Below are 26,248 nucleotides of genomic sequence, written 5' to 3' on the forward strand. Positions count from 1 at the left end.
TTTTCATTATTAAAAGATTTTGCAAAGACTGTTTTACAACAGCTTTGAACATGCCAGATTTTGGTAACACTTCACAGTAAGGTTTCATTTAACGTTAGTTAATGTATCAACTAATATTAACTAATGAGCATCTTTTGTTTCGAATCAGTGGTTCGGAGTATGTTTCAAACTGCCAAATTCACATGAACCATTGAAATTTTAAAACACATGATGTAACGAAGCCTCGTTTACTGAAATCACGTGACTTTGGCAGTTTGAGATCATTTGATACACCCTCCGAACAACTGATTCGAAACAAAAGATTGGTAAAGCTTCGAAGCTTCATGAAGCAGTGTTTTGAAATCACCCATCACTAGATATTATTGAATAAAGTTGTTATTTCGTTTTTTTGGCGCACAAAAAGTATTCCCGTTGCTTTATAATATTAAGGTTGAAGCACTGTAATCACATGAACTGTTTTAAGTATGTCTTTAGTACCTTTCTGGGCATTTGAAAGTCTAAATTAACTTCCTTTCAATGCAGGCCTCACTGAGCCATTGGATTTTTATCAAAAATATCTTAATTTGTGTTCCGAAGATGAACAAAGGTCTTAGGGGTGTGAAACGACATGAGGGTGAGTAATTAATGACAGAATTTTCATTTTTGGGTGAACTAACCCTTTAATATTTTGATTTTAATAATGCATCAGTAAATGTTGAAATTAACGTGATTGATTAATAAATGCTTTAAAAGTATTTTTAATTGTTAGTTCATTTTAACTAATGTAGTTCATTTATGTTACCAAAATAAACCCTATTATAAAAATGTTACCCAGATTTTAGAGCCGAAACTATGATTATAGTGCTGTTTCTGTTGCACCAATCTGCTGTATGGTTTTTATTATTATTATTATTATTATTATTATTATTATTTCTGGATATAAATTAACACTTTTATTCAGCAAATATGCATTAAATTAGTCAAAAGTGACATTAAAGACATTTATAATGTTACAAAACTATTTATTGAAAAAAAATAAATGCAGTTCTTTTGAACTTTCTAAATTCATTTAAGAATCATCTTGAAAAAGATGCATCAGTTTCCACAAAAATATGAATCAGCGCAACTGTTTTCAACATTGATAATAATAACAAAATGTTTCTTCAGCAGCAAATCAGCATATTAGAATGATTTCTGAAGGATCATGTGACACTGCAGACTGGAGTAATGATGCTGAAATTTCAGCTTTTACATCATGGGAATAAATTAAACAATACAATATATTCAAATAGAAAATGGTTAATTTCAGATGGAAATAATATTACTGTTTTTATTGTATTTTTTATTTAAAAAATGCAACCTTTGTGAACATGGACAGAGCTAATTAGTTAATGACGATCTGACAGATGAACTCGCAGCGCGATTGGACTCGTCGTATCAAAAGTGATAAAACTTTTCAGTTTTATGAAAACAAAACTGACCCTCCACAGCAGCGTTCATCATCTCAGACAGAGCAGAAGAAACTTTCACATTTGTGTGTGAAGTTACCTTGCCATAGTAAGAGATGGCCTCCTTGTACTTCTCAATGATGTCCTCCTGACTCAGGCAGTTCTTGGCTCGGCCGATCTCAGCACTCGTGTCTGCACTGATGCCATTGGTCGTCAGAGCACCTGGACAGGAAGACGAGAGAAAGAACCATGGTAACTGCACAATGATAAAATGAATAGAAACCATTTCTGTTCTCTGCATGCGAGTGTAATGCTTGCATTCACGTTACCTTAATTTCAAATGTTTTAAAGCCTAAGTTCTGTAATAATACTAAAGACTTTACTTTGCATTTCACTGCTCTGAGATATAAGATGCTGCAAATGAGCCCATTAGTCTGATGCAAAACCTGGAACTCGACAAGCAATTCCTTGAATTAAATATAAAAGTCATCAAGAAACATGTTTAGAGGAATGAGAAAAATAATTACACACTCAGGAAGTTTATTAAAGGAACAAGAGAAAAAAAATAGCCCTGTTTACTTTATTAATCCATGTCCCTGGTCTTATTTGGAATGATTCATCTTTCATTACAGTTTAATAACCTCCTGTACCTCTGGAGTTTTTCAAAAATACAGTTCTGAAACAGCATTTTGGAAATCTTTATCTGTACTGTTGGTTTGACCTTCCAACCTCTTTAAAGTAATGACTTTATAATGCAAATTAAATTTCTTATCTGTAATAAGTCTGTTTGTGATCATACAACTCAAATTCAAATGGCAAAAAACACTGACATCTAGTGGCAGCAAAGAGCAGATGTTGTAAAGTTGTAGAATAAACAACAAGTCCTGCACTGCATAAAGTCTGTGTGTATAAAAATCTATCAACTAAATAAATCATCACTTTGACCCTATTAGTTACTAATAAGTTAGCTATTCTTAGTAGCTAAGCATTATCATAAAAAGCACAAAACAATTTGATCAAAACGTATCTGCACTACAGATTTTTTTTATGGTGAATCAGTCATTAAAAATCAGCCACAAAAACACAAATATCCCATCTAATGATTGCAAAAAAGCACTATAAATCCTTTCAGCTGGAATCAAAAGTAAGGATTCACATCCATGCACTGAAATCACTGCAGATATTTTCATTGCCGTCAGATCAGAAACACAAAAGGGCACCCAAACACCTGCACACATGCACAAGCACAACAAAGTAACTAAAACTACAACACAAGAGCACAAACGGGCAGGAATAAAAACCTTATCTGGAGCTACACGTGTGCTTTACTGTACCTGGATCAATGAGAACTTCTTGAGCGCCTGAAGACAGACAGATAGACAGACAGAGAGGGAGAGACAGAGAGAGAGCCTGGTTCACTCTTGGCACAAGCTGCAGTTCATGGTAAGCAGTGTTAGTACAGCACATATCAGGGCACAAAATGGTGTGTTATGATCCTGACATTGTGATAAAGCCGTCAGACATGCAGCAGGACTGAGTGATGGACTCTTTATATATAATGACAGACACTGGGGAAGCATGCAAGCTTTTAAAAAAAAAACATTATTCATTCTCTTAGTTTTGAATGTGTTACCAAAGCCCTGTTTAAAAAAAAAAAAAAAAAAAAAAAATCAAACCAAATGGCATCTGCACAAATATAGAGTTTTTCCTCTTCATTTTGAACAGCATTTATTTGTATAATTTACCATAAATGTCATTTTTGTAAAATGTTTTACTTGGAAATATATTCCTTTAAAATAAATGCCATTTGGTTTGACAAATTGTACGTTCATTTTAAGAGTGGCTTAAGCATGTGAGTATTTTTTATGAAGCCATTTTAGACATAAATCTGTAAAGCAAACCTCACCACAGTGGATTAATTAGCAAATGAAACATGTGAATGAATTATGTACCAATTAATGGATTAAAATATAATGTTATAGTGTTTTCAGACTTATTTACATGTTAATACAAGCAAATGAAAATCATTTAAATCATTTCAGAAATAAATAAATTCAGGTTCAGGTTCAGGTTCAGGTTCAGGTTCAGGTTCAGGAAAGGAAAGGAAAGGAAAGGAAAGGAAAGGAAAGGAAAGGAAAGGAAAGGAAAGGAAAGGAAAGGAAAGGAAAGGAAAGGAAAGGAAAGGAAAGGAAAGGAAAGAGAAAAGAGACAAAAAGGAAAGAAGAGACAAGAAAGGAAATGAAAAGGAGACAGAAAAAAATAAAGAAAAGACAGAAAATTAAAAAAGAAAGACAAGAAAGGAAACAAAAAAGAGAAAAAAGGAAAGGGACATTAAAGGAAAAAGAAAAAAGAAAGAAAAACTGAAAAAAGAAAGGAGACAGAAAAAAGAAAAGAGAAAATTAAAGAAAATTAAAAAGAAAGACAGAAAGAAATGACAAGAAAAGTAAGAAAAATAAATGAAAGGAAAGGGGGGGAAAGGAGACAGAAAAAAGACAAGAAAATGAAAAAAGACAAGAAAGGAAAGGAAGAGAAAAGAGCGAAAAAGAAAAAAAGGGACATTAAAGGAAAAAAATCGAAAAAAGAAAAACTGAAATAAGGAAATGAAAATAAAGTGATGAAAGGAAATGGGGAAAAAGAAAAGGAGACAAGGAAAGGAAAGGAAAGGAAAGGAAAGGAAAGGAAAGGAAAGGAAAGGAAAGGAAAGGAAAGGAAAGGAAAGGAAAGGAAAGGAAAGGAAAGGAAAGGAAAGGAAAGGAAAGAAGAAAGGGACATTAAAGGAAAAAATAGAAAAAGGAAAAACTGAAAAACGGAAATGAAAATCAATTAATGAAAGGAAAGGGAGACAAAAAAGGAAAGGAAAGGAAATTCAGGAAATTCAGGAAATTAAGGAAAGGAAAGGAAAGGAAAGGAAAGGAAAGGAAAGGAAAGGAAAGGAAAGGAAAGGAAAGGAAAGGAAAGGAAAGGAAAGGAAAGGAAAGGAAAGGAAAAAGAAAAGAAAAAAGAAAGGGACATTAAAGGAAAAAATAGAAAAAAGAAAAACTGAAAAACGGAAATGAAAATAAATTAATGAAAGGAAAGGGAGACAAAAAAGGAAATTCAGGAAAGGAAAGGAAAGGAAAGGAAAGGAAAGGAAAGGAAAGGAAAGGAAAGGAAAGGAAAGGAAAGGAAAGGAAAGGAAAGGAAAGGAAAGGAAAGGAAAGGAAAGGAAAGGAAAGGAAAGGAAAGGAAAGGAAAGGAAAGTTTCTCTGATTCTCTGCTCTAGAACAATCTGATGCTCCCCTGTTCTAGATCAGAATAACTGAGGTTCCCTCACAGATGAGAATGAGTGATAATAATGACTGTCTCTGCTGTAGACTGAACACTTCTGCTGCTGTCTGTGAAGAAAAGGTGACGATTCATTCTGAATGATGTTTCATTAAAGAAACAAACATTAAACCAAGAGCAGTAAATTACATCTGAGACACACAAGAGACATGCATCCTCGTTCACTCGTGTGCTCACTTAAAACACTTATTCACACACATTCATTCATCACGTAAATAAAAACATATTAAGTTCCCATAGGAGATTTTCTTTCTTGAATATATGTGAGTGTGCGAAGAAAAAAAAGTTTTGAATAAAGGTGCATGATTCAAAATCACAAGCCTTTTAATGGTATCATTATGAATTAATCAAAGCAAAGATAAGCAAAAGAATCTCTCAAGAAACCAAAACAAAAAATATGAAGAACAAAATCATGGGGTCTCAGTTTGGTAAGATAAAGTGGGATGCTGTAGATGTGTCTGACCGCACTGACCGGGTCTGTGTCTCTTTCCAGCGTCAGCAGCAGAGGAGACGCCAGGTTTGCGGGCTCCGCTCTTCCCCGCAGTGCCTCCTGGGTAATGGAAGATGACAGACGCAGAGCACAGTCCCTCCAAAGCAGCTGAGGAACAAAACACAAACCATTTCACTGTTCCAATTCATCACTGGACAGTTTATCTGTAAGGCACGTCTTTGGGAAAGCAAGATCCATTCGGGCAAAGACTGAGAATGTCACAGCTGAGTTGAAGTGTTGAAGAAAGTGAAGTTTGAGTTTGAAGATAGGATGTAAATTTGCACATATAAGTGATTCTATTACACCAGTTTCATGTAGTAATGTTGAAGTGTTTTGGTTGCACTTGAGGTGATACAATAAAGTGATAGTTGCAAAATGCATTTTAAAAAATAACGTGTACTTCTAAAATAGGTTTTAAAGGGTTATTTCACCCAAAAATGAAAATTATCCCATGATTTACTCACCCTCAAGCCATCCTTGGTGTATATTTCTATTTTTAGATGAACACAATCACAGCTATATTCAAAAAATATGCACTAACAGAGCAATCGCAACAGAGTTCATTTTAATCAAGTTAAACCTGCCAAGTGTGAACACACCCTATAAATCATTAATCCCCATCTTACCTCCCAGCCACAGGAAGTCATTGACAGACCGCAGCAGCTCCACGGCCATGTGATAATGTACGAGGGCGTCCTGCAGCATCCCCGCCTGCAGACACAGATCCCCGACGTGTTTCCTCATGCGGCCCTGACAGCGTTTCTTGTAGTGCCTGAGGAGGAGCAGAGGCAACAGGCGTCAGATAAACATTCAGCGTTTACGCACAGAGCTCAGTTCTTAATCAACGCTCGCAGCCAAGTGCAGGTGACGTCAGCCATATTTAATTAAAGTTATTTTTATCAGCGGTGGATCGATGTCGTCTCATTTGGCTCGCTTGTATGGAACACAAATATGCTGATGTGGTTTTGCGTTAAGCTTTGTCTTCTGTCTTAGCCCAGGATTTACAGACAGAGAGAGAAGCTGGAGGTGAAGACGGATGCAGAGGGAAGGGGATGCACAGGCAAAACGGTGGGGATTTCAGCTAAAGGGGTCAAAAAGCACCTTGATGTCTATCCCATGGGGATGAAGAAACTAAAAAATAAAGGATTTCATGTTTATAAACATAAAACTGTGGTGGAAGGACCCCTATAGATAGTGTGCAAGAGGGTCAAGTGTTATTCAAGAGAGAGTTAGACAGAAGAGAAACTGAATTTATTATATTATATTATATTATATTATATTATATTATATTATATTATATTATATTATATTATATTATATTATATTATATTATATTATATTATATTATATTATATTATATTAAATTATATTATATTATTAACCAAAATGTCTAAGTCCATAAATCCCTAATAATGATAAATAAATCGTAAAATATTAATTTAATATTTATTAGTCTAAATAAAAATATTTTAAAATAGAATTACATTAATATAATATATATAAACAAAATTTATATTATATTATATTATATTATATTAACCAAAATGTCTAAGTCCATAAATCTCTAATAATGATAAATAAATCATAAAATATTAATTTAATATTTATTAGTATAAATAAAAATATTTTAAAATAGAATTACATTAATATAATATATATAAACAAAATTTATATTATATTATATTATATTATATTATATTATATTATATTATATTATATTATATTAACCAAAATGTCTAAGTCCATAAATCTCTAATAATGATCAATAAATCATAAAATATTAATTTAATATTTATTAGTATAAATAAAAATATTTTAAAATAGAATTACATTAATATAATATATATAAACAAAATTTATATTATATTATATTATATTATATTATATTATATTATATTATATTATATTATATTAACCAAAAGTCCATAAATCCCTAATATTGATAAATAAAACATAAAATATTAATTTACTATTTATTAGTATAAATAAAAATATTTAAAAAAGAATATATATTAACACAATTTATATTATATTATATTATATTATATTTATTATATTATATTATATTATATTATATGAACCAAAATGTCTAAGTCCATAAATCCCTAATATTGATAAATAAATCATAAAATATTAATTTAATATGTATTAATATAAATAAAAATATTTTAAAATAGAATTACATTAATATAATATATATAAACACAATTTATATTATATTATATTATATTATATTATATTATATTATATTATATTATATTATAATTACATTAACCAAAATGTCTAAGTCCATAAATCCCTAATATTGATAAATAAAACATAAAATATTAATTTAATATTTATTAGTATAAATAAAAAATATTTTAAAAATTACATAATATATAAACACAATTTATATTATATTATATTATATTATATTATATTATATTATATTATATTATATTATAAGCCAAAATGTCTATATCCATACATCCCTAATATTGATAAACAATAAACAATATATAAAGTATTAATTTAAAATGTATTAGTATAAATAAAAATTTAAAAATAAAAATATTAATATTATTGCTTTACATTATTTAATAATATTTTTAAACATTATATTATATTATATTATATTATAAGCCAAAATGTCTATATCCATACATCCCTAATATTGATAAACAATATATAAAATATTAATTTAAAATGTATTAGTATAAATAAAAATTTAAAAATAAAAATATTAATATTATTGCTTTACATTATTTAATATAACATTTTAAACATTATATTATATTATATTATATTATATTATATTATATTATAAGCCAAAATGTCTATATCCATACATCCCTAATATTGATAAACAATATATAAAGTATTAATTTAAAATGTATTAGTATAAATAAAAATTTAAAAATAAAAATATTAATATTATTGCTTTACATTATTTAATAATATTTTTAAACACATTATATTATATTATATTATATTATAAGCCAAAATGTCTATATCCATACATCCCTAATATTGATAAACAATATATAAAGTATTAATTTAAAATGTATTAGTATAAATAAAAATTTAAAAATAAAAATATTAATATTATTGCTTTACATTATTTAATATAACATTTTAAACATTATATTATATTATATTATATTATATTATATTATATTATATTATATATTTTAAAATTTATACACTTATAGACAATCAATATTTATAATCTATATTTAACTTTAGATCAAAAACCTACATCCTACAATGGAGCAAATACAACTAAACTCAGAGTATTTTTAGAAATGGATGCCATTTTCAAATTCATGCCGTGACCGTAGATGAGATGAGCACAAAGCTTTGCGTGCAATCACTCATGAATTACCGAATGACATCCATGTGCTTCTGTAGTTAAAGCAGACAGAGAGAGACGGTATACTTGATCAAACACGTGACCCTGTCAGGCACCAGGACCCCAAGAATCTTGCCCAAATTTCGAATCAGAGACGACATAAGGACACAAAGATTATACGCTGCTGAAAGCTCTTTTTTCTGTTCCTGCGCATTGACTTTCATCCCAAAAATTAGTTTGACCTTTCTACTCTAAACTGAGACACAAGAGAATCGAGGTCCAACCACTGTGTCACTGAAGGGGAGAGGAAGAGGCTGATCAGGTAAGAATGAACTAAAGCAGGAGACAGAACTACCGGCTCACCTTTTCACACCCCATAATAAACTCACAGGACAGTATGAAAAAAAAGAAGAAAGACAAATAAAACAAGGCAAAACAAGAGAAGGGAAGAAAAAAAACAACAACCATGAAAAACAAATGGCAAAACTCATGAAACAGGATAGAAGATCATGCACGGTTGAACTACAGGCAAAACCATCATATTGTGGGACTCTTGGGAATCCAGTATTTACCGCTGTGAAATCCAGTCTTAATTTAGGATGCATTACATGTCAAAGTTTATTTTTTTTATTTTAAATCTCTTCATTCCAAAAACGGCTAGTATAAACTACATGTAATAATAGTGATTAGGGATCCTTTAATAGGTCAATTATTTTCATGTTATGGATAATAACTAACAAATGACGATGTTAAAATGTTGTACTATTTTGTCTAAATCAGAGTTTCCCAAACAGGAGTTTGTTGGGGAACAGCAGGGGGTTCCTGAGTTGATAAAAAGCTAATAATTAATTATATCATGATATATAAATAAATTCAAAATAAAACACTTAAAACAATATATAAATATAATATACATTTATTTATATATAAATAAATAAATGTGTGTGTATACAGTACCAGTCAAAAGTTTGAAAACATTACTATTTTAATTGTTCTTGAAGTGACTCATCAACACTGCATTTATTTGATCAAAAATACAGAAAAAAGTATATATTTTAGGCCAAATTGGTTAAGCTGACAAAAAGGTTTGGGGAATCCATGGTTGAAATAATAATGAAAAATAAAATAACGAAAACCAGTCAATATAAATGCTACAAATAAATGTATGCATCACAACATCATAATGTACAGTACAGTACTAAAACACATATATTGATTAGGATATTTGCAAAAGTTACATTTAAAAGTGATATTAAATTTCTGGTGTCTGTAAAGATGAACTTTAAGTGAGCATTAGATGATGGTAAAGGTCACTTAAATGTTAAAAAAAAAAAAAACTCTTTTGAAGTAGTTATGTCACTACATGTACTTACTATAGTAATAACAGTAAATTATGCATAATTACAAATAACTAACCCTATTAAAATGATAAATTTTACTATTAAAAATGAAAATAAACCAAACCCTAACCGTAACTCATAGTACAGTAAGTACATTTAATTAATTAGCATTACTCAGTACTTATTTGAGTAAATACAATGTAAGAACGTCAACTTAAAATAAAGTGTAACCAAAACATCATTAATATCAGCTGATAAATGATATGGTACCTTTATATTGTGTATCCCTGATGTTTGCATTAGCAAGATAATAAATAAATGGTAATTGAAGTTTCATCAGCCACCCTTCTCGACTATTGAAAAACCCATATGGGTTGACCATTATGCTGATGATCACCAATAAAGATGAGGTCATTTCTCAGTAGTTTATCATTTGAACACATTCCCAGAACCCAAACTCACCTGCTGTCTGTGTCCAACCCCACAAAGTCCTTCTTCTCGAACGGCACACACAGCAGCTGTAGCTTATCACCAGATTTATCGGTTGCTCTGTCCAGCCTTTTCGACTCCAGGACGATAAATATAGACTCAACGAAATCCTCCACCCGCTTCTCCACATCAGGACAGTCATCATAGCTGGGGTAAAACGCCACATCGGTCCGCTGCTGTTCCGCCACGTCCCCCTGCAGCCCGAACACCAGCAGCCGCGAGTCGTACAGCGTGGAGCCGAACACCTCCTTCTGCCCGTGGAAACGGTCTGATGTCTGAGGCCACTCTTTTGCCGTGTTGCAGCTGGTCACCGAGATGAGACCCACGACTTTGCGGTGAGTCTGAAAGTCACCCCACTCGTTGTTCTCAGGGGGGTAATGGTGCCGGTATCGGATGAACAGGACGCGCTGGGAGTCCCGTATGCTGACCTGGCTCACGCTGACGATGCGTTTGTAGATGCGGAAGAACTGGTCCTCTGGGACGATCCCCACGGGCTGGACCACCACCAGGACTGTCTGATGGTCCTCAGCACACTGCATGTAGTCTGGGACACTCATGTCTGCATACAGTGACTCTAGAGAAGGAAAACAATCCAAAAACCACAGATTCTTTTATTATGGCAAGTTATAAAAGTGATGATTTTACATAAAGCAGGTCAAATATATATAAAAATCCCAAATAAAAGTTTGTGTTTACATAATATGTGTGTGCTGTGTATTTTTAATATGTATATCTAAATACACACACATGCATTTATATGTGTAATATATATATACACATACATACATTTTTTTATATATATATATATTATATATATATATATATATATATTTATATATATAGCTTATTAAAATGATTGACATTTCAAACTCTTATTATTCAATTTTCTTCACTTGAAATGAACTGAAACTACATTAGTTTCACATTTGACAGAAATTACTTTGTAATCTTGTACCGTGTAATACAAAATTCTCAAAATATGTCATATTTTACATATTCATAAACATAAACTGAATAAAACATGAATGCATTATAACATGTAGCAATATAAACAAACCAGCAGAACAAACAGCCAAATGTTTCAGTCTTCAATTAAACGTTCAATTAATTTATTGAATTCGGTATGTTTCATGAAACAATTATCGTTGTTTATTAATTCAAAATTATATATTTGTGTAACATATTTGTGTTTATTTTGGTCTGTTTTCTAAGGCGTGTTTGAATGAAACATTTTCAAGTTCATCAGCAGATATCAATGTGACAACGGCGCAATTAAGTACGCTATAAACCTCACAACATAAAGTGTAATATTTATTTCGAAATAATGCTGAAAGGATAATCATATACGTTTAAAATATGTGTGTAAACGCTTGTTTTTACTCACAAACGCTCTTCCTGTATACACTGCTGCTTCTTCTGCTACTGTCTTGTCTGTGAGAGGCGTGACTCATATTCGTGTCCACAAGCGCCCCCTATTGGATGAGCTCCAACATTCATTAATAATAATAATTTTATCACTATAAAGGGATTGATCAATTCAATTTGTATGGCGCTTTTTAAATTACAGCTTGCTCTAATGCAGCTTTACAGAAAACATGAATATAAAGAACGAGTAAAAAGAAAAAAAACAAACAATTTATTTTATTTTTAGAGTAAAATTCTATCTCAAACTTCTGTTCTATCACAAACAAATAGATGGCGGAATTAAAAGTTAAAAAATAAAAATAAAAATATTGGGCTTGTGAATAGCACATTTCATCGCATTTCATATGTTCAGAAAATGTTTCCAGTGTGAAAGAGAGGTTGATCATCTGAGAGACCGCTCCACTCATAGACTGCTCACGCGTAAGACCTTTCCGCTCGCCTGCAGGCGTTCCTCCTTTGCGCCTGTCATATGATCAGCTTCCCGTTTGTTTGTGTTCATGCAGCAAGCTAACCGCTTCCCACTATGAAACCTCCTCATCTGTATCCAAACTAAACATTTAATCCACACTGATCCCACCTCAATTACTCAAACGGATCCTACAGAGTCAACATAGACAGATCAAGAGGATTTAAAGCTTAAAAATAGATTTATAATGTCGATTGAGTACGAGGAGCAGCTAGCCGGAAGCCTGGTGGACTCTTTCCCTAAAGATTTCGGCTACGGCGTGGAAAACATGGACATGATGCAGGAGAACCTGGAAAACTCTCCCTCTGCAGACAATAAACCCAGAATCCTGCTGATGGGACTGAGGCGAAGCGGGAAATCCTCCATCCAGAAGGTCAGATCCCATTTGGATACAGCAATGCACTTACAAAAAAAGTACTATGGTAATGCACTAGTTTTGAACACTACCAGGATGGTAATACCATGGTGTTCTTTGAAGTACTTAGGTATGCAATTTCTTACAAAACTGTACTGTGGCAGTACTATGGTACAATCATGGTATCGGATGGTTGTACCTTTGTACTTTGATATATACCGCGGTGGTTCGAGAATACCATGGTACATGTTCATGGTATTACCATAGTGCCATATTACTAAAAGTAATATGGAATAGTACATTTCAAAGTATCATAATTACCATCATCACTGTACTATGGTACCTACACAGTAGCTACTTGCTTATGAGGTCAGTATGTTTTTTTTATTATTATTATTATTATTATTGTATGTGCTATATTACTTACTTCCTACTAACATTATAAGTGTAACATTATAGTAGTGTACAAAATCATAGCATTGCCATTTTAATATGTCCAAAAGTACCATGGTTTTTCCTATTTTGTAAACTACAGATGTGATGTTCTGATCAGACTCTCATTTATTAAATCATTGTATTAGATTAATATTTTTGGATTAATATTTATATATTATTATTGGTATATAATATATTACTCCTTTGATATATTATATTAATTAAATAATAATATTAAATGTTATATATATATTATTTATTGGGTTGCAACAATATTACAGCAATTGATGCACTCAAGAATGCATAATGAAAGCGTATATATATATATATATATATATATATATATATATATATATATATATATATATATATATATATATATATATAATTTCCCCTGTATATTTTTATTTCAGGTCAGATTAATGCAACTTTTATTGAACACTTGTTGACTGAAGTTAACTTGAAATTAAAATGAATCTTTTCTTTTGTAGTACATTTCTCACGATTCATCAATTCATGTTATTGCAAAAGAAAACAAATGCTTTTATCTTAATTTTTTTTAACGGAACATCTGCTATTTCTGCTGACATAACCACGTGAAATACCTTTCAAATGTTGTAAACCGTAATTGCAAAATAATATTTCCTTTTATTATTAAGTAACATTTAATGTTGCTTAAACTTCCCCATCCTCTGGAACTCATTTTCTGCATTAGGATGAAATATCATTTTTGTCATTTGTTTATATATAAAAGATGATTTTATTGCTGTGTGAAATAATGAATACATCAGATCTGTTTTTTTTAATATCTATATGTCCATATTCGCCTGTGGTTTAATGTTTTGAATCTCAGGTGGTGTTTCATAAGATGTCTCCCAATGAGACGCTTTTCCTGGAGAGCACCAACAAGATCTACAAGGACGACATCTCCGGCAGTTCCTTCGTCAACTTTCACATATGGGACTTTCCTGGGCAAGTGGACTTTTTCGACCCCACCTTCGATTACGAGATGATTTTCAGGGGCACAGGCGCGTTGATATTTGTCATCGATGCTCAGGTAAACCAACACCATGAAAATATAAGAGTGATTGTCTTGTCATTCAAACTGCTTGCTTTCATTTTTCCTTGTACGGCGTGAGAATTGGCTCCATTCCCGGCTGTTAATGATATTGTGTTTGGATGTCTCTCCCTGTAGGATGACTATGTAGAAGCATTAGGGCGGCTACATCTGACAGTGTCGCGGGCGTTCAGGGTGAACCCGGAGATCAATTTCGAGGTGTTTATACATAAGGTGGACGGTTTATCAGACGATCATAAGATAGAGACGCAGAGAGACATTCATCAGAGAGCCAATGATGATCTAGCTGACGCCAGTCTGGAAAAGCTTCACCTCAGGTCGGTCGTCCTTATGCACTGATCAATTTGCCTTGATACAGTAGAATGACAGATAAAGAGTGTTTGAAAGGATTAAAGGGTTAGTTCACCCAAAAATGAAAATTCTGTCATTAATGACTCACCCTCATGTCGTTCCAAACCCGTAAGACCTCCATTCATCTCCGTATCTTAAACACAGTTTAAAGGTCCCGTTTTTCGTGGTTTTTTGAAGCTTTGATTGTGTTTATAGTGTGCAATATAACATGTTCATGTTTCGCGTGTAAAAAAACACAGTATTTTTCACATAATTTACTTATCTGTATACCGCTGTTTCCACTGTCATAAAAACGGGCTGATGACTTCCTTGTTCTATGAAGTCCCTCCTTCAGAAAAACGTAACGAGTTCTGATTGTGCCAGCGGTTCCTGTGTTGTGATTCGACAGCAGCTTAGCGGAAAGGTCCCGGAAAGGTCACACCTCTTACCATAACGTGGAGATGCACGCGCTCAGTGTTATTGTAAACATGTCTTTAATTTTACCCTATCGATTTGAGCCGGAATCAGACCCGGTGATTGGACTGCGGGATGAAAATAACAGCGTTTCGACGACATGGCGACAAACACACTCTACAAACGCAACTCTTGTGTATTCCTGTGGGCGGAGGTTAGTCAAAAAACTGTTTTAGTGACGTCATTAAAGAAGGAAGTAGAGGGATGTAGTCCAAACTGGCCGTTCGATGTAGGCGACTTCTGTTAAATAAAATATCTCGCTTGGCATTGAACTTTGAGCTTTAAAATTGTACAGATTTTATTTATACTCTAACAACAACATTACACACTAACTAAAGTTTGAAACATGGGATCACGAAGAACGGGACCTTTAAGATATTTTAGATTTAGTCCGAGAGCTTTCTGTCCCTCCATTGAAAGTGTTTGTACAGTAGACTGTCCATGTCCAGAAAGGTAATAAAAACATCATCAAAGTAGTCCATGTGACATCAGTGGGTTAGTTAGAAGTTTTTGAAGCATCGAAAATACATTTTGGTCCAAAAATAACAAAAACTATGACTTTATTCAGCATTGTATTCTCTTCCGGATCTGTTGTCAATCCGGGTTCACGACTCCGTAGTGACGTTGCTGACGTGTTATCAGGTGCGCCCGAGCTTCGTTTACAGTCTGAGGGAGACGCACGCTGTATTCAAGCTATTCTACATTGTTTGTATTTTGGTATTGCTATATTTTTTAAAATGGTGCGTAAGTGTGCATGTCGTGGATGTCCTAATCGCCAAAAACAACCACGTAAAAGTGCATTACCAATGCCGACAGATGAAAGGATTCAATGGAAAGGATTCAATGGAATCAATTCAATGGAATCAATTTGGTGGAATCAATTCAGTGGAATCAATCCAATGGAATCAATCCAATGGAATCAATTCAATGGAATCAATTCAATGGAATCAATTCAATGGAATCAATTCAATGGAATCAATTCAGTGGAATCAATTCAGTAGAATCAATTCAGTGGAATCAATTCAATGGAATCAATTCAGTGGAATCAATTCAATAGAATCAATTCAGTGGAATCAATCCAATGGAATGGATTCCGGAAGAGAATACAATGCTGAATAAAGTCGTAGTTTTTATTTTTGGACCAAAATGTATTTTAGATGCTTCAAAAACTTCTAACTAACCCACTGATGTCACATGGACTACTTTGATGATGTTTTTATTACCTTTCTGGACATGGACAGTATACCGTACATACGCTTTCAATGGAGGGACAGAAAGCTCTCGGACTAAATCTAAAATATCTTACTGTGTTCCGAAGATGAACGGAGGTCTTACGGGTTTGGAACGACATGAGGGTGAGTCATTAATGACATAATTTTCATTTTTGGGTGAACTAACCCTTTAAGCTGTGCTTTCAGCTGGGCTACAGCGATATTCCTGCAAAAATGTGTAATGAACAGTGTTAATATTGTTAAACAAAACTTGAAATTAAAATAAAAAAATAACGCGTGAAATATGTTTTCGCTAATTGAAATAAAGCTTAAATAAAACATAAATATTACATTTAAAAAAAAATTTTGTTGCCTTGGCGTCTAACTGAAATAAAAAATAAATTAAAGCTAAATTGAAATATTAAAAAAATGACAAAAGCACATAACAAAATAACTAAAACTTACAATGAAAACTGAAAATTATACATACATATAAATGCTAATTTAAAATAATTATAACAACTGTTACAGAATATAAAATAACATGATAATAGCACAATTCTGGATAAATTGAGAATCGCTATTTGTTGGTTTAAGTAGAGATCACAATTCTGAATAGACAACTAAACAATAACATGTCATTTACAAGAGTTTCTGAAAAAATGTTAATTGCTGCAGTCTATTTAAAAATATTTAACTAATTTGAATTAATTATATTTTAATAGGATTGAATAAATGATTCAATGACTCACTCATAAAGACTTCACTTGCTTCATTGCTGGATGAATTGGCGTTTTTGATCTCTTTAATGAATGATTCAATGACAGTTTTTTTTAAAGTCACTTGTCGCCACCTGCTGGTATACTGGTGTAACTGATACAATATTTATTTGAAGTGTCTCAGTACTTTCAAAAGGTGATTTGCTTTCTTTTGATCGCTTATGTAGTGTTTATATCTGAAACTTTTATCCCAGTATTTTAATGATTGTAACACAGAAATAATGATAAGTGGTTGAAAGACTGTCACTGAAGCTGTTTCATACATGAGAACTGCTCTCTCTAGCTTAGCGGCGGCACTAATGCAGATTGGAATGTTTGCTTTGAGTCATTGTCTTTTATAAATAAGATTGCATGGGTGTTTGAATAGAGATTGCAATCTTTTAACGATTAATTGTGCAGCTCTATAACACTGGTAATGAAACAATACAAGCTCTTCTCATAATATTATATATCCAGGGGAGATGAATAGTCCTTTTACTGGTCAAGTCTATATGCTATCAAAACTGACCTTATTAACCTCCTTAACAAATGTCTCTTACATTATTGTGCTGTATTCAGCAATGTAAGTTTATTAGGGAAACCTACTGAATACCACTGATACATCTTTTTTTAATCTGCTGACCAAGGTCTCACAGGCCAGGAAAATTAATAAACCTAAGCCCACTTTTCTGATATACTCAAAAATATGTCACATTATGGAAGCTCAGTGAGTTTTATGTTATTTTTTAAACCGTAATTTCAATTTAATAGGCTTTTTATTTTTTGAAGCTCATTTCCTGGCATTCTGGATGTAATGTGTCTATTATCAATGAATATGTTACGTTAATGAGTGATATTTCTCTTTTTTTTGTCTTCAGTTTTTATCTCACCAGCATCTATGATCACTCCATATTTGAGGCCTTCAGTAAGGTGGTCCAGAAACTCATCCCTCAACTGCCTACGCTGGAAAACCTCCTCAACATATTCATCTCTGTATGTACACAGCTGCTTTACTCATAAAGAGTAAATGCTTCCAGTATCAGATTTCACTAATGTCCAACTTTCCTTGGTCTAGATAAAACGTCTCGGCTCTAAATGCTTTTATTGGTGTTTATCGATGCAGATGAATAACAGAACTGTTAAGTGTATATTTGTAAATGCATTTTTCCCTCTCAGAATTCTGGGATTGAGAAAGCGTTCCTGTTCGATGTGGTCAGTAAGATCTACATCGCCACGGACAGCTCTCCAGTGGACATGCAGTCGTACGAGCTCTGCTGTGACATGATCGATGTCGTCATTGACGTCTCATGTATTTACGGGTGAGAAACTGTGAACGTGAAAACCAAAACTGATGAATATGTCCATCCTGAAGGCCTAGAGCTTCATTTGTCTTCACTACACTGCAGTGCTCTATAAAAAGTACACTAGCGTTTGGGGTCTGTAATTGTTTTTTGTTTTTTTTGAAAGAAGCCTCTTATGCTCACTAATGCTGCATTTATTCGATCAGAAATAAAGTAAAAATGGTAATATTGTGAAATATTATACAATGCATAAAATCTATATATTTTAATTCATTCAAACCTTGGAAGGGTAGTGTATACTATTTTAAAGGTGCCCTAGAACATTTTTTTACAAGATGTAATATAAGTCTAAGGTGTCCCCTGAATGTGTCTGTGAAGTTTCAGCTCAAAATACCCCATAGATTTTTTTTAATTAATTTTTTTAACTGCCTATTTTGGGGCATAATTACAAATGTGCTGATTCAGGCTGCGGCCCCTTTAAATCCTCGCGCTCCACCCCCCCGAGCTTGCGACTGCCTTAAACAGCATAAACAAAGTTCACACAGCTAATATAACCCTCAAAATGGATCTTTACAAAATGTTCGTCATGCATACTGCATGCATACATCTGATCATGTGAGTATTGTATTTATTTGGATGTTTATATTTGATTCTGAATGAGTTTGAGGCTGTGCTCCGTGGCTAAAGCTAACATTACACTGTTGGAGAGATTTATAAAGAATGAAGTTGTTTATGAATTATACAGACTGCAAGTGTTTAATAATGAAAATAACGACAGTCTTGTCTCCGTGAATACAGTAATAAACAATGGTAACTTTAACTACATTTAACAGTACATTAGCAACATGCTAACAAAACATTTAGAAAGACAGTTTACAAATATCACTAAAAATATCATGGATCATGTCAGTTATTATTGCTCCATCTGCCATTTTTCACTATTGTTCTTGCTTGCTTACCTAGTCTGATGATTCAGCTGTGCACAGATCCAGACGTTAATACTGGCTGCCCTTGTGTAATGCCTTGAACATGGACTGGCATATGCAAATATTGGGGGCATACATATTAATGATCCCGACTGTTACGTAACAGCCGGTGTTATGTTGAGATTCACCTGTTCTTCAGAGGTCTTTTAAACAAATAAGATTTACATAAGAAGGAGGAAACAATGGAGTTTGAGACTCACTGTATGTCATTTCCATGTACTGAACTCTTGTTATTCAACTATCCCAAGTTACATTCAATTTTCCATTCTATGGCACCTTTAAAATATATATTATTATTTCAAACTTGTATCTCTTTTTTATGCTGAGAGTGTAAGGTATAAGACGAATGTAATATATTGTATCCTATTATGAGTTTTGTTTTTTGTTTTTGTCTATTTGTTGAACGTATAGTCTAAAAGACGACGGCAACGGTAACGCTTATGATAAAGAGTCTCTGGCCATCATAAAGCTGAACAACACCACTGTGCTTTACCTGAAGGAAGTTACCAAGTTTCTGGCTCTGGTCTGCATCCTGAGAGAGGAGAGCTTTGAGAGGAAAGGTACAGACATTTGACATGATCGATCAATATAGAATATCAGATTTGTATGAAGTTATACTGTAATTTATTCTGCAGGTCTAGAATTAAATGATTTACTTGATTGATTTCACTTTCCTTTGTCACACTAAATAAAAACTAGTCAGCTTAATTTGCAAAAATGAACCCCTGTTAAAGACTATTTTTGTTTCACTAGCTCTTTCCATCCACCTATTTTTATGCAAATGTTAGGGTATGGCATAAAAAACACTGGATTGAAATACAAAGTTGCATATAAATTCTAAAAATATGCATAAAACTTATGCACTTAATTGAGGCAGATACATTTTTTTATCCAATAAGAAGACATGTGCATAAACTGTGATGGAAACACATTTACTGAATAAATCCCTTGATGCACAACAAAAAAAAACCCTTATGTGACTTTGCCTCAACAGTGGATATGATTGGATAACTAGACTAATCAGCATACCAATTTCATCACACAACATCTCAAATGTCAGTTTGGTCATTCTGCCTAATCCAAAGTTTGTCATCAGAATGGTTGGGTTTAATGATCTCCCAGTACTGTCTCAGACGATTGCGTTCCTCCTCCGAATGAAAGATAACATGACAGTGTTTATTGCATTTCATCCACAGTCCACACGCTCTGAGGCGTGAATAATTTATGATGTGTGAAAAAAGAGCCTCAGGGAAGCCCCCAGCAGCTTCCATTTTTATTAAAGATACTTTGTGCTAATTTCCCAGGAAGAGACTATTTTGTTCTCTTGAGCACATGGGATGAAAATGGTTTTAAGCACTATTCCACTTATGTGCAAAAGTTAAATTTGAGCTTTGAATGAAAACATAGCTACTCATATAATCATCATTTCCAAGATGTGATAAGTTACTTTGGTCAACAGAGGACTTTTAATGACATATGTATCATTTCTGCTCCACCAGCATAAGCAAAAATGATTGGTTTTCCCAAACGCTTTTTCGCGTATTTAGTCCGGCCTGAAACTCATGCCATTACAGACAGCTCAAACCAGCAAAATAATAAAAGCACCACAGTGTTTACGGAGCCCCTAAAGGGAGATGGGGATGGACAAAAATATGAAATGGGATGAAAAAAATATATATTGATATGTTATATAATGATTTTGCACTCCTCCAAGAAACTTTGCTCCAAATTTCTCAGGGGAATTCAAAAGTTTATGCGATGGAATTTAAAAAGTTTTTAGAGGAAATGCAAAAGTTTTGTGAGCGAACGCAGAGTTTCTCGGGAACGCAAAAGTTTTGTGAGCAAACAAATATTCTTGGGAGAACGCAACAGTTTTTGTGAGCGAACGCAACAGTTCTCGAGGGAACGCAAAAATGCGAGTAAACAGAAATGTTCTTTTGGTAAATCAAATGTTTTGCGAATGATTGGGAAGTTTCTTGGGGAATGCAAAAGTTTTGCGAAGGAACACATTTCTCAGGGGTAAGCGAATGTTTGGCGAACAAACAGAAATGCTCTTTGAGGAAATCAAATGTTTTGCAAGTGAATGCAAAGTTATTTAGGAATGCAAATGTTTTGCGAGCGAATACATTTTCTTGGGAGAATGAAAAAGTTTCGTGAGCGAACGCAACGTTTCTCAGGGGAATGCGAATGTTTTGCGAGCAAACAGAAATTCTTTTTGGGTAAATCAAATGTTTTGCGAGTGAAAGGAACGTTTTTTGGGGGGGACGCAAATATTTTGCGAGCGGACGCGTTTCTTAAGGGGAAGCGAATGTTTGGCGAGCGAACATAAAGTTTCTTGGGGGAACGTAAAAGTTTTGCGGGCAAACGGAAATGCTCTTTGGGGAAATCAAATGTTTTGCAAGTGAATGCAAAGTTATTTAGGAACGCAAATGTTTTGCGAGCAAACAAATTTTCTTGGGAGAACGAAAAAGTTTTGTGAGCGAACGCAACGTTTCTCGGGGGAACACAAATGTTTTGCGAGCAAACAGAAATGCTTTTTGGGTAAATCAAATGTTTTGCGAGTGAACGGAAAGTTTTTTTGGAGGCATGCAAATATTTTGTGAGCGGACGCGCTTTTCAGGGGGAAGCGAATGTTTGGCGAGCGAACATAAAGTTTCTTGGGGGAACGCGAAAGTTTTGTGGGCAGACAGAAATGCTCTTTGGGGAAATCAAATGTTTTGCAAGCGAACAAAGTTTCTTGGGGAACGCAAAAGTTTTGCGAAGGAACGCATTTCTCAGGGGTAAGTGAATGTTTGGCGAACGAACAGAAATGCTTTTTGAGGAAATCAAATGTTTTGCAAGTGAATGCAAAGTTATTTAGGAATGCAAATGTTTTGCGAGCGAACAAATTTTCTTGGGAGAACGAAAACGTTTTGTGAGCGAACGCAACATTTCTTGGGGGAACGCAAATGTTTTGCAAGCAAATAAATTCTTTTTTGGTAAATCAAATGTTTTGCGAGTGAAAGGAAATTTTTTTGGGGGGACGCAAATATTTTGCGAGCGGATACGTTTCTTATTAAGGGAAAGCGAATGTTTGGTGAGCGAACATAAAGTTTCTTGGGGGAACGTAAAAGTTTTCCTGGTGAACGGAAATGCTCTTTGTGGAAATCAAATGTTTTGCAAGTGAACGCAAAATTTTGTGGGAACGTAAATCTTTTGCAAGCGAACGAAAAGTTTTTTTGGGGGGACGCAAATGTTTTCCAAGAAAAAAGAAATGCTCTTTGGGTAAATTAAATGTTTTGCGAGCGAACAAAAAGTTTCTTGGGGAACGCAAAAGTTTTGCGAAGGAACGCATTTCTCAGGGGTAAGCGAATGTTTGGCGAGCAAACAAAAATGCTCTTTGAGGAAATCAAATGTTTTGAAAGTGAATGCAAAGTTATTAAAGGCGCTCTAAGCAATTTGACGCGTTTTTAGGCCCTTTTTTTTGTCACATACCGCAAACATCTCCTCACTATGCGCTAGCTGCCTGTCCCTTGAACACACTGTAAAAAAACGTGGTCTCTGTAGTCGCCTCAAGCTTCAAAAACTGCAATAAAAACAAACTGGTGCAGCCTGGACCACTTAACATAATAAACATGCTCCAGCCAATAACCGACAAGCAGCGTCAATACGCAAGCTACTTACATTTTAAATGCGCGTTCATGACTGTTTCAGGAAGCACGGAGGGGAGGGCCAGGAGGAGTAGGAGGGAGGGTCTAGCTAGCCTCTGTTTTGTTTGACAACACTTCGAACGTCAACAGGAAGTTACTCCGCTCAGAATCGCTTAGAGCGCCTTTAAGGAACGCAAATGTTTTGTGAGCGAACAAATTTTCTTGGGAGAACGAAAACGTTTTGTGAGCGAACGTAACGTTTCTCAGGGGAACGCAAATGTTTTGCGAGCAAACAGAAATGCTTTTTGGGTAAATCAAATGTTTTGTGAGTGAAAGGAAAGTTTTTTGGGGGGACGCAAATATTTTGCGAGCAGACGCATTTCTCAGGGGGAAGCGAATGTTTGGCGAGCGAACATAAAGTTTCTTGGGGGAACGTAAAAGTTTTGCGGGCAAACGGAAATGCTCTTTGGGGAAATCAAATGTTTTGCAAGTGAATGCAAAGTTATTTAGGAACGCAAATGTTTTGCTAGCGAACAAATTTTCATGGGGGGGACACAAATGTTTTGCAAGAAAAAAGAAATGCTCTTTGGGTAAATTAAATGTTTTGCGAGAGAACAAAAAGTTTCTTGGGGAACGCAAAAGTTTTGCGAAGGAACGCATTTCTCAGGGGTAAGCGAATGTTTGGCGAGCGAACAGAAATGCTCTTTGAGGAAATCAAATGTTTTGCAACTGCAGTTGCAAATGTTTTGCAACTGCAACTTGCAATATTTTGCAAGTGTACGCAAAATATTTGATTTACACTTGCGTTTCTTAAGGGGAAGCGAATGTTTGGCGAGCGAACATAAAGTTTCTTGGGGGAACGCAAAAGTTTTTTGGGCAAACGAAAATGCTCTGTGGGGAAATCAAATGTTTTGCAAGTGAACGCAAAATTTCATGGGAACGTAAATGTTTTGCAAGTGAACGAAAAGTTTTTTTGGGGGGGACACATGTTTTGCAAGAAAAAAGCTCTTTGGGTAAATTAAATGTTTTGCGAGCGAACAAAATGTTTCTTGGGGAGCGCAAAAGTTTTGCGAGCGAACACATTTCTCAGGGGAAAGCAAATGTTTGGTCCCCCATCTCTTTATTTTTTCCACCACCATGCCCCTTTATGGGTTCCGTATTGTTTGTTACTAAAAGATGCGGCATATTAAATCGAGTAGTGTGTTAATATGTGCTTCCGAACATATCTCATGTCTCTATCTTCTACAGGCTTGATAGACTACAACTTCCACTGCTTTCGAAAGGCCATCCACGAGGTATTTGAGGTGAGCAGCTCCACCCAAAGGACAGGAGCGGCGGTGCAGTCCAGCCCCCCCAGCAGCAGCGGTAACGGTCTGGCCCGGCTCAAATCGGCAGCGATGAACGGTACACCCAGGAGCCTGGTTTAACCCAGGACACACGGACCTCTAAGAACACAGGGCCTTCACACTAGTGCGCTGAACATGCGCTAAGGTACATGTGAGATTACTGGAGCGTTTCTCTAGTTATACCTGCTGTTCCAGGACCTGAGAGACACAACAGGACACTCATACAGAAGAGACTACATTGCTGCTTTTTTATGATATTTTGATGTATGTGTGTGTGAGAGAGAGCGAGAGAGAGAGAGATTGTGTGCAAACACAGCATCAGCTGTTGTAATAGAGGGAAATGGAAAACTTTAGTTTAGCCAACAGAATGAGGCACAATGAAATGGTGTCAGAAGTGTCACAGTGAGCACATCTAGACTCAAAACTAGTGAGCTGCCTATCATTTTTTATATCCTTATGTGTTTAAGGTGGCTAAAAGTGCTGTCTAGGTAGTTTCCACAAGGCACATCCCACTTTTCAGAGGTTTGAGTGTGAATCTCACAAAAAAACAAAACGTTCAAGTGATATTTCACCCAAAAATCAAAATGAGAAAATTGCTTAAATAAAATTTAGCCTGTTTTTAGGTGCATTAAAATGTTTACATTGTTTTTAACGAAACACATTTTACCCAAATTCTCATCACTGCTGAAAAAGATAACTTTTTTTGTAATTCTCAGTTTTTCATTACTTAAATGCAGTATTTTATTGTACTGTATTATTTAAATCAGTATAAATGTTGTACGATCAATGTGTAATATATAAATTCTTTACCATTCAAAATAATATATTTTTCACATTTTTAATGAGAATACAGTTTTGTTTTTGTTTTTTTACAGTATTATGAATTTGGTTAAAATGGTGCTTAATTTGCATTTAAAAAATTGTCACAATGTAACAACTAAATTAGAAATAGGCTTCATTTTCTTTAAGCAATATTTTTTCCTATTTCATGCTTTTGATTTTGGGGTGAAATATGACCCGGACATGTTAGATTCACCCATGAAACAGATCTGTTAATGCTGTTTCACTTCCTTTTGTAGCAAAATCCCCAGACCACCCCATCTTTAAGATTGCAGTTGTTAATATTGGCCAGTCCTGTGATTGTGTTGGCTCTCGCTGTTATTTACTCCTGACTTATACAAAGGGAAAATAAAGGGAGAAAAGGCTAAAGACGTTTGTGAACGTCATTATGTTTCTGTGAACTTACAGTAAAATGAATCACATACAGAGACTTTTTTTAAGCATCAGCGCTGACTAACAGGAAGCGTGTTTTGCCATTAAATGGTTCTTGCACAGTTCTGATATACTGAGATACGTGGGGAACACAGAATAATAATGCTCAAGTTTGTTGAAAATGAGATAAAGGTATTATGTTTTCATATGTGAAGTCCCTGGGTCCAAAATAACCCTTTTTCCTTTTTACGTGATTCATTGTTTTAGTCATATTCAAAAATTCCCCTTTCTTGAATTGATATAATGTGGGCTGTGTGTCTGTGTAATTAAGTGTGTAAGAAACTCACTGCTGAATGTGATTGTAGAATGAGTGTGTGTGTGTGTGTGTGTGTGTGTGTGGGTGTGGGTGTGTGTGTGTGGTGTGTGTGTGTGTGTGTGTGTGTGTGTGTGTGTGTGTGTGTGTGTGTGTGTGTGTGTGTGTTTCTTTTTTTTTCTAATAAAGTGTAAAAGAATATGATATTAATTTTGTGATTGAAATATAAAGATTATTACTTGTAAAATATCAAGAAAATGAGATTTGTTTACTTATGGTATATTTTGTCTCAGAGCACGCTGATAAATTAAAGCTATATTCATTTGATCCATGGTCTCAGTCGTCTGTACACCTATGGTGTTGTGTGTTTCTCTCGTGTCACCTCTAGAGGTCGCTGTCCGTCGAAAGCGGCAAATTGAAGCGCATAAGTAGAAGTAATCTGAATATAATTCTGAGGAAAGACAGCAGTAGGTAATGAATTTAGAGGCAAAACTGTTTGTTTTTAATACGTTCGTTAATTTAATG

The 26,248-nt window shown here is 34.1% G+C and overlaps 2 protein-coding genes across 3 annotated transcripts in view; one reads left to right on the forward strand and one right to left on the reverse strand.

The window, feature by feature from the left end:
- trappc9 (trafficking protein particle complex subunit 9) overlaps nt 1-11,929 on the reverse strand; it is a 258,472-nt gene extending 246,543 nt beyond the window's left edge. Inside the window, exons 1-6 of one of the 2 annotated variants that reach the window (XM_048203092.1) lie at nt 11,789-11,929; nt 10,378-10,978; nt 5,868-6,013; nt 5,224-5,349; nt 2,762-2,788; nt 1,528-1,649 (exon numbers count right to left, since the gene is read on the reverse strand). In XM_048203092.1, coding sequence (XP_048059049.1) covers nt 1,528-1,649; nt 2,762-2,788; nt 5,224-5,349; nt 5,868-6,013; nt 10,378-10,961 — 1,005 coding nt within the window. In that variant the 5' untranslated portion in view covers nt 10,962-10,978; nt 11,789-11,929. The remainder of the gene's footprint in view (nt 1-1,527; nt 1,650-2,761; nt 2,789-5,223; nt 5,350-5,867; nt 6,014-10,377; nt 10,979-11,788) is intronic. The other variant, XM_048203094.1, reaches the window with a different exon arrangement.
- A 334-nt stretch (nt 11,930-12,263) lies between these two features.
- On the forward strand, nt 12,264-26,050 carry rragcb (Ras-related GTP binding Cb). The gene is made up of 7 exons (XM_048203096.1): nt 12,264-12,668; nt 13,939-14,142; nt 14,281-14,480; nt 17,815-17,929; nt 18,113-18,255; nt 19,635-19,783; nt 24,101-26,050. The coding sequence occupies exons 1-7, from the start codon at nt 12,483-12,485 to the stop codon at nt 24,277-24,279; spliced, it is 1,176 nt and encodes a 391-aa protein (XP_048059053.1). The 5' UTR covers nt 12,264-12,482; the 3' UTR covers nt 24,280-26,050.
- The last annotated feature ends 198 nt before the right edge of the window (nt 26,051-26,248 follow it).

The sequence above is a fragment of the Megalobrama amblycephala genome, linkage group LG9, assembly GCF_018812025.1.
Source record: "Megalobrama amblycephala isolate DHTTF-2021 linkage group LG9, ASM1881202v1, whole genome shotgun sequence".
Taxonomy (NCBI): domain Eukaryota; kingdom Metazoa; phylum Chordata; class Actinopteri; order Cypriniformes; family Xenocyprididae; genus Megalobrama; species Megalobrama amblycephala.

Excerpts from the sequence above, each read along its gene's own strand:
- rragcb (XM_048203096.1), top strand. The coding sequence starts at position 12,483 with ATGTCGATTGAGTACGAGGAGCAGCTAGCCGGAAGCCTGGTGGACTCT. Across the intron at positions 14,143-14,280 it reads TATTTGTCATCGATGCTCAG|GATGACTATGTAGAAGCATT; the intron begins GTAAACCAACAC and ends CTCTCCCTGTAG. Across the intron at positions 18,256-19,634 it reads GACGTCTCATGTATTTACGG|TCTAAAAGACGACGGCAACG; the intron begins GTGAGAAACTGT and ends TTGAACGTATAG.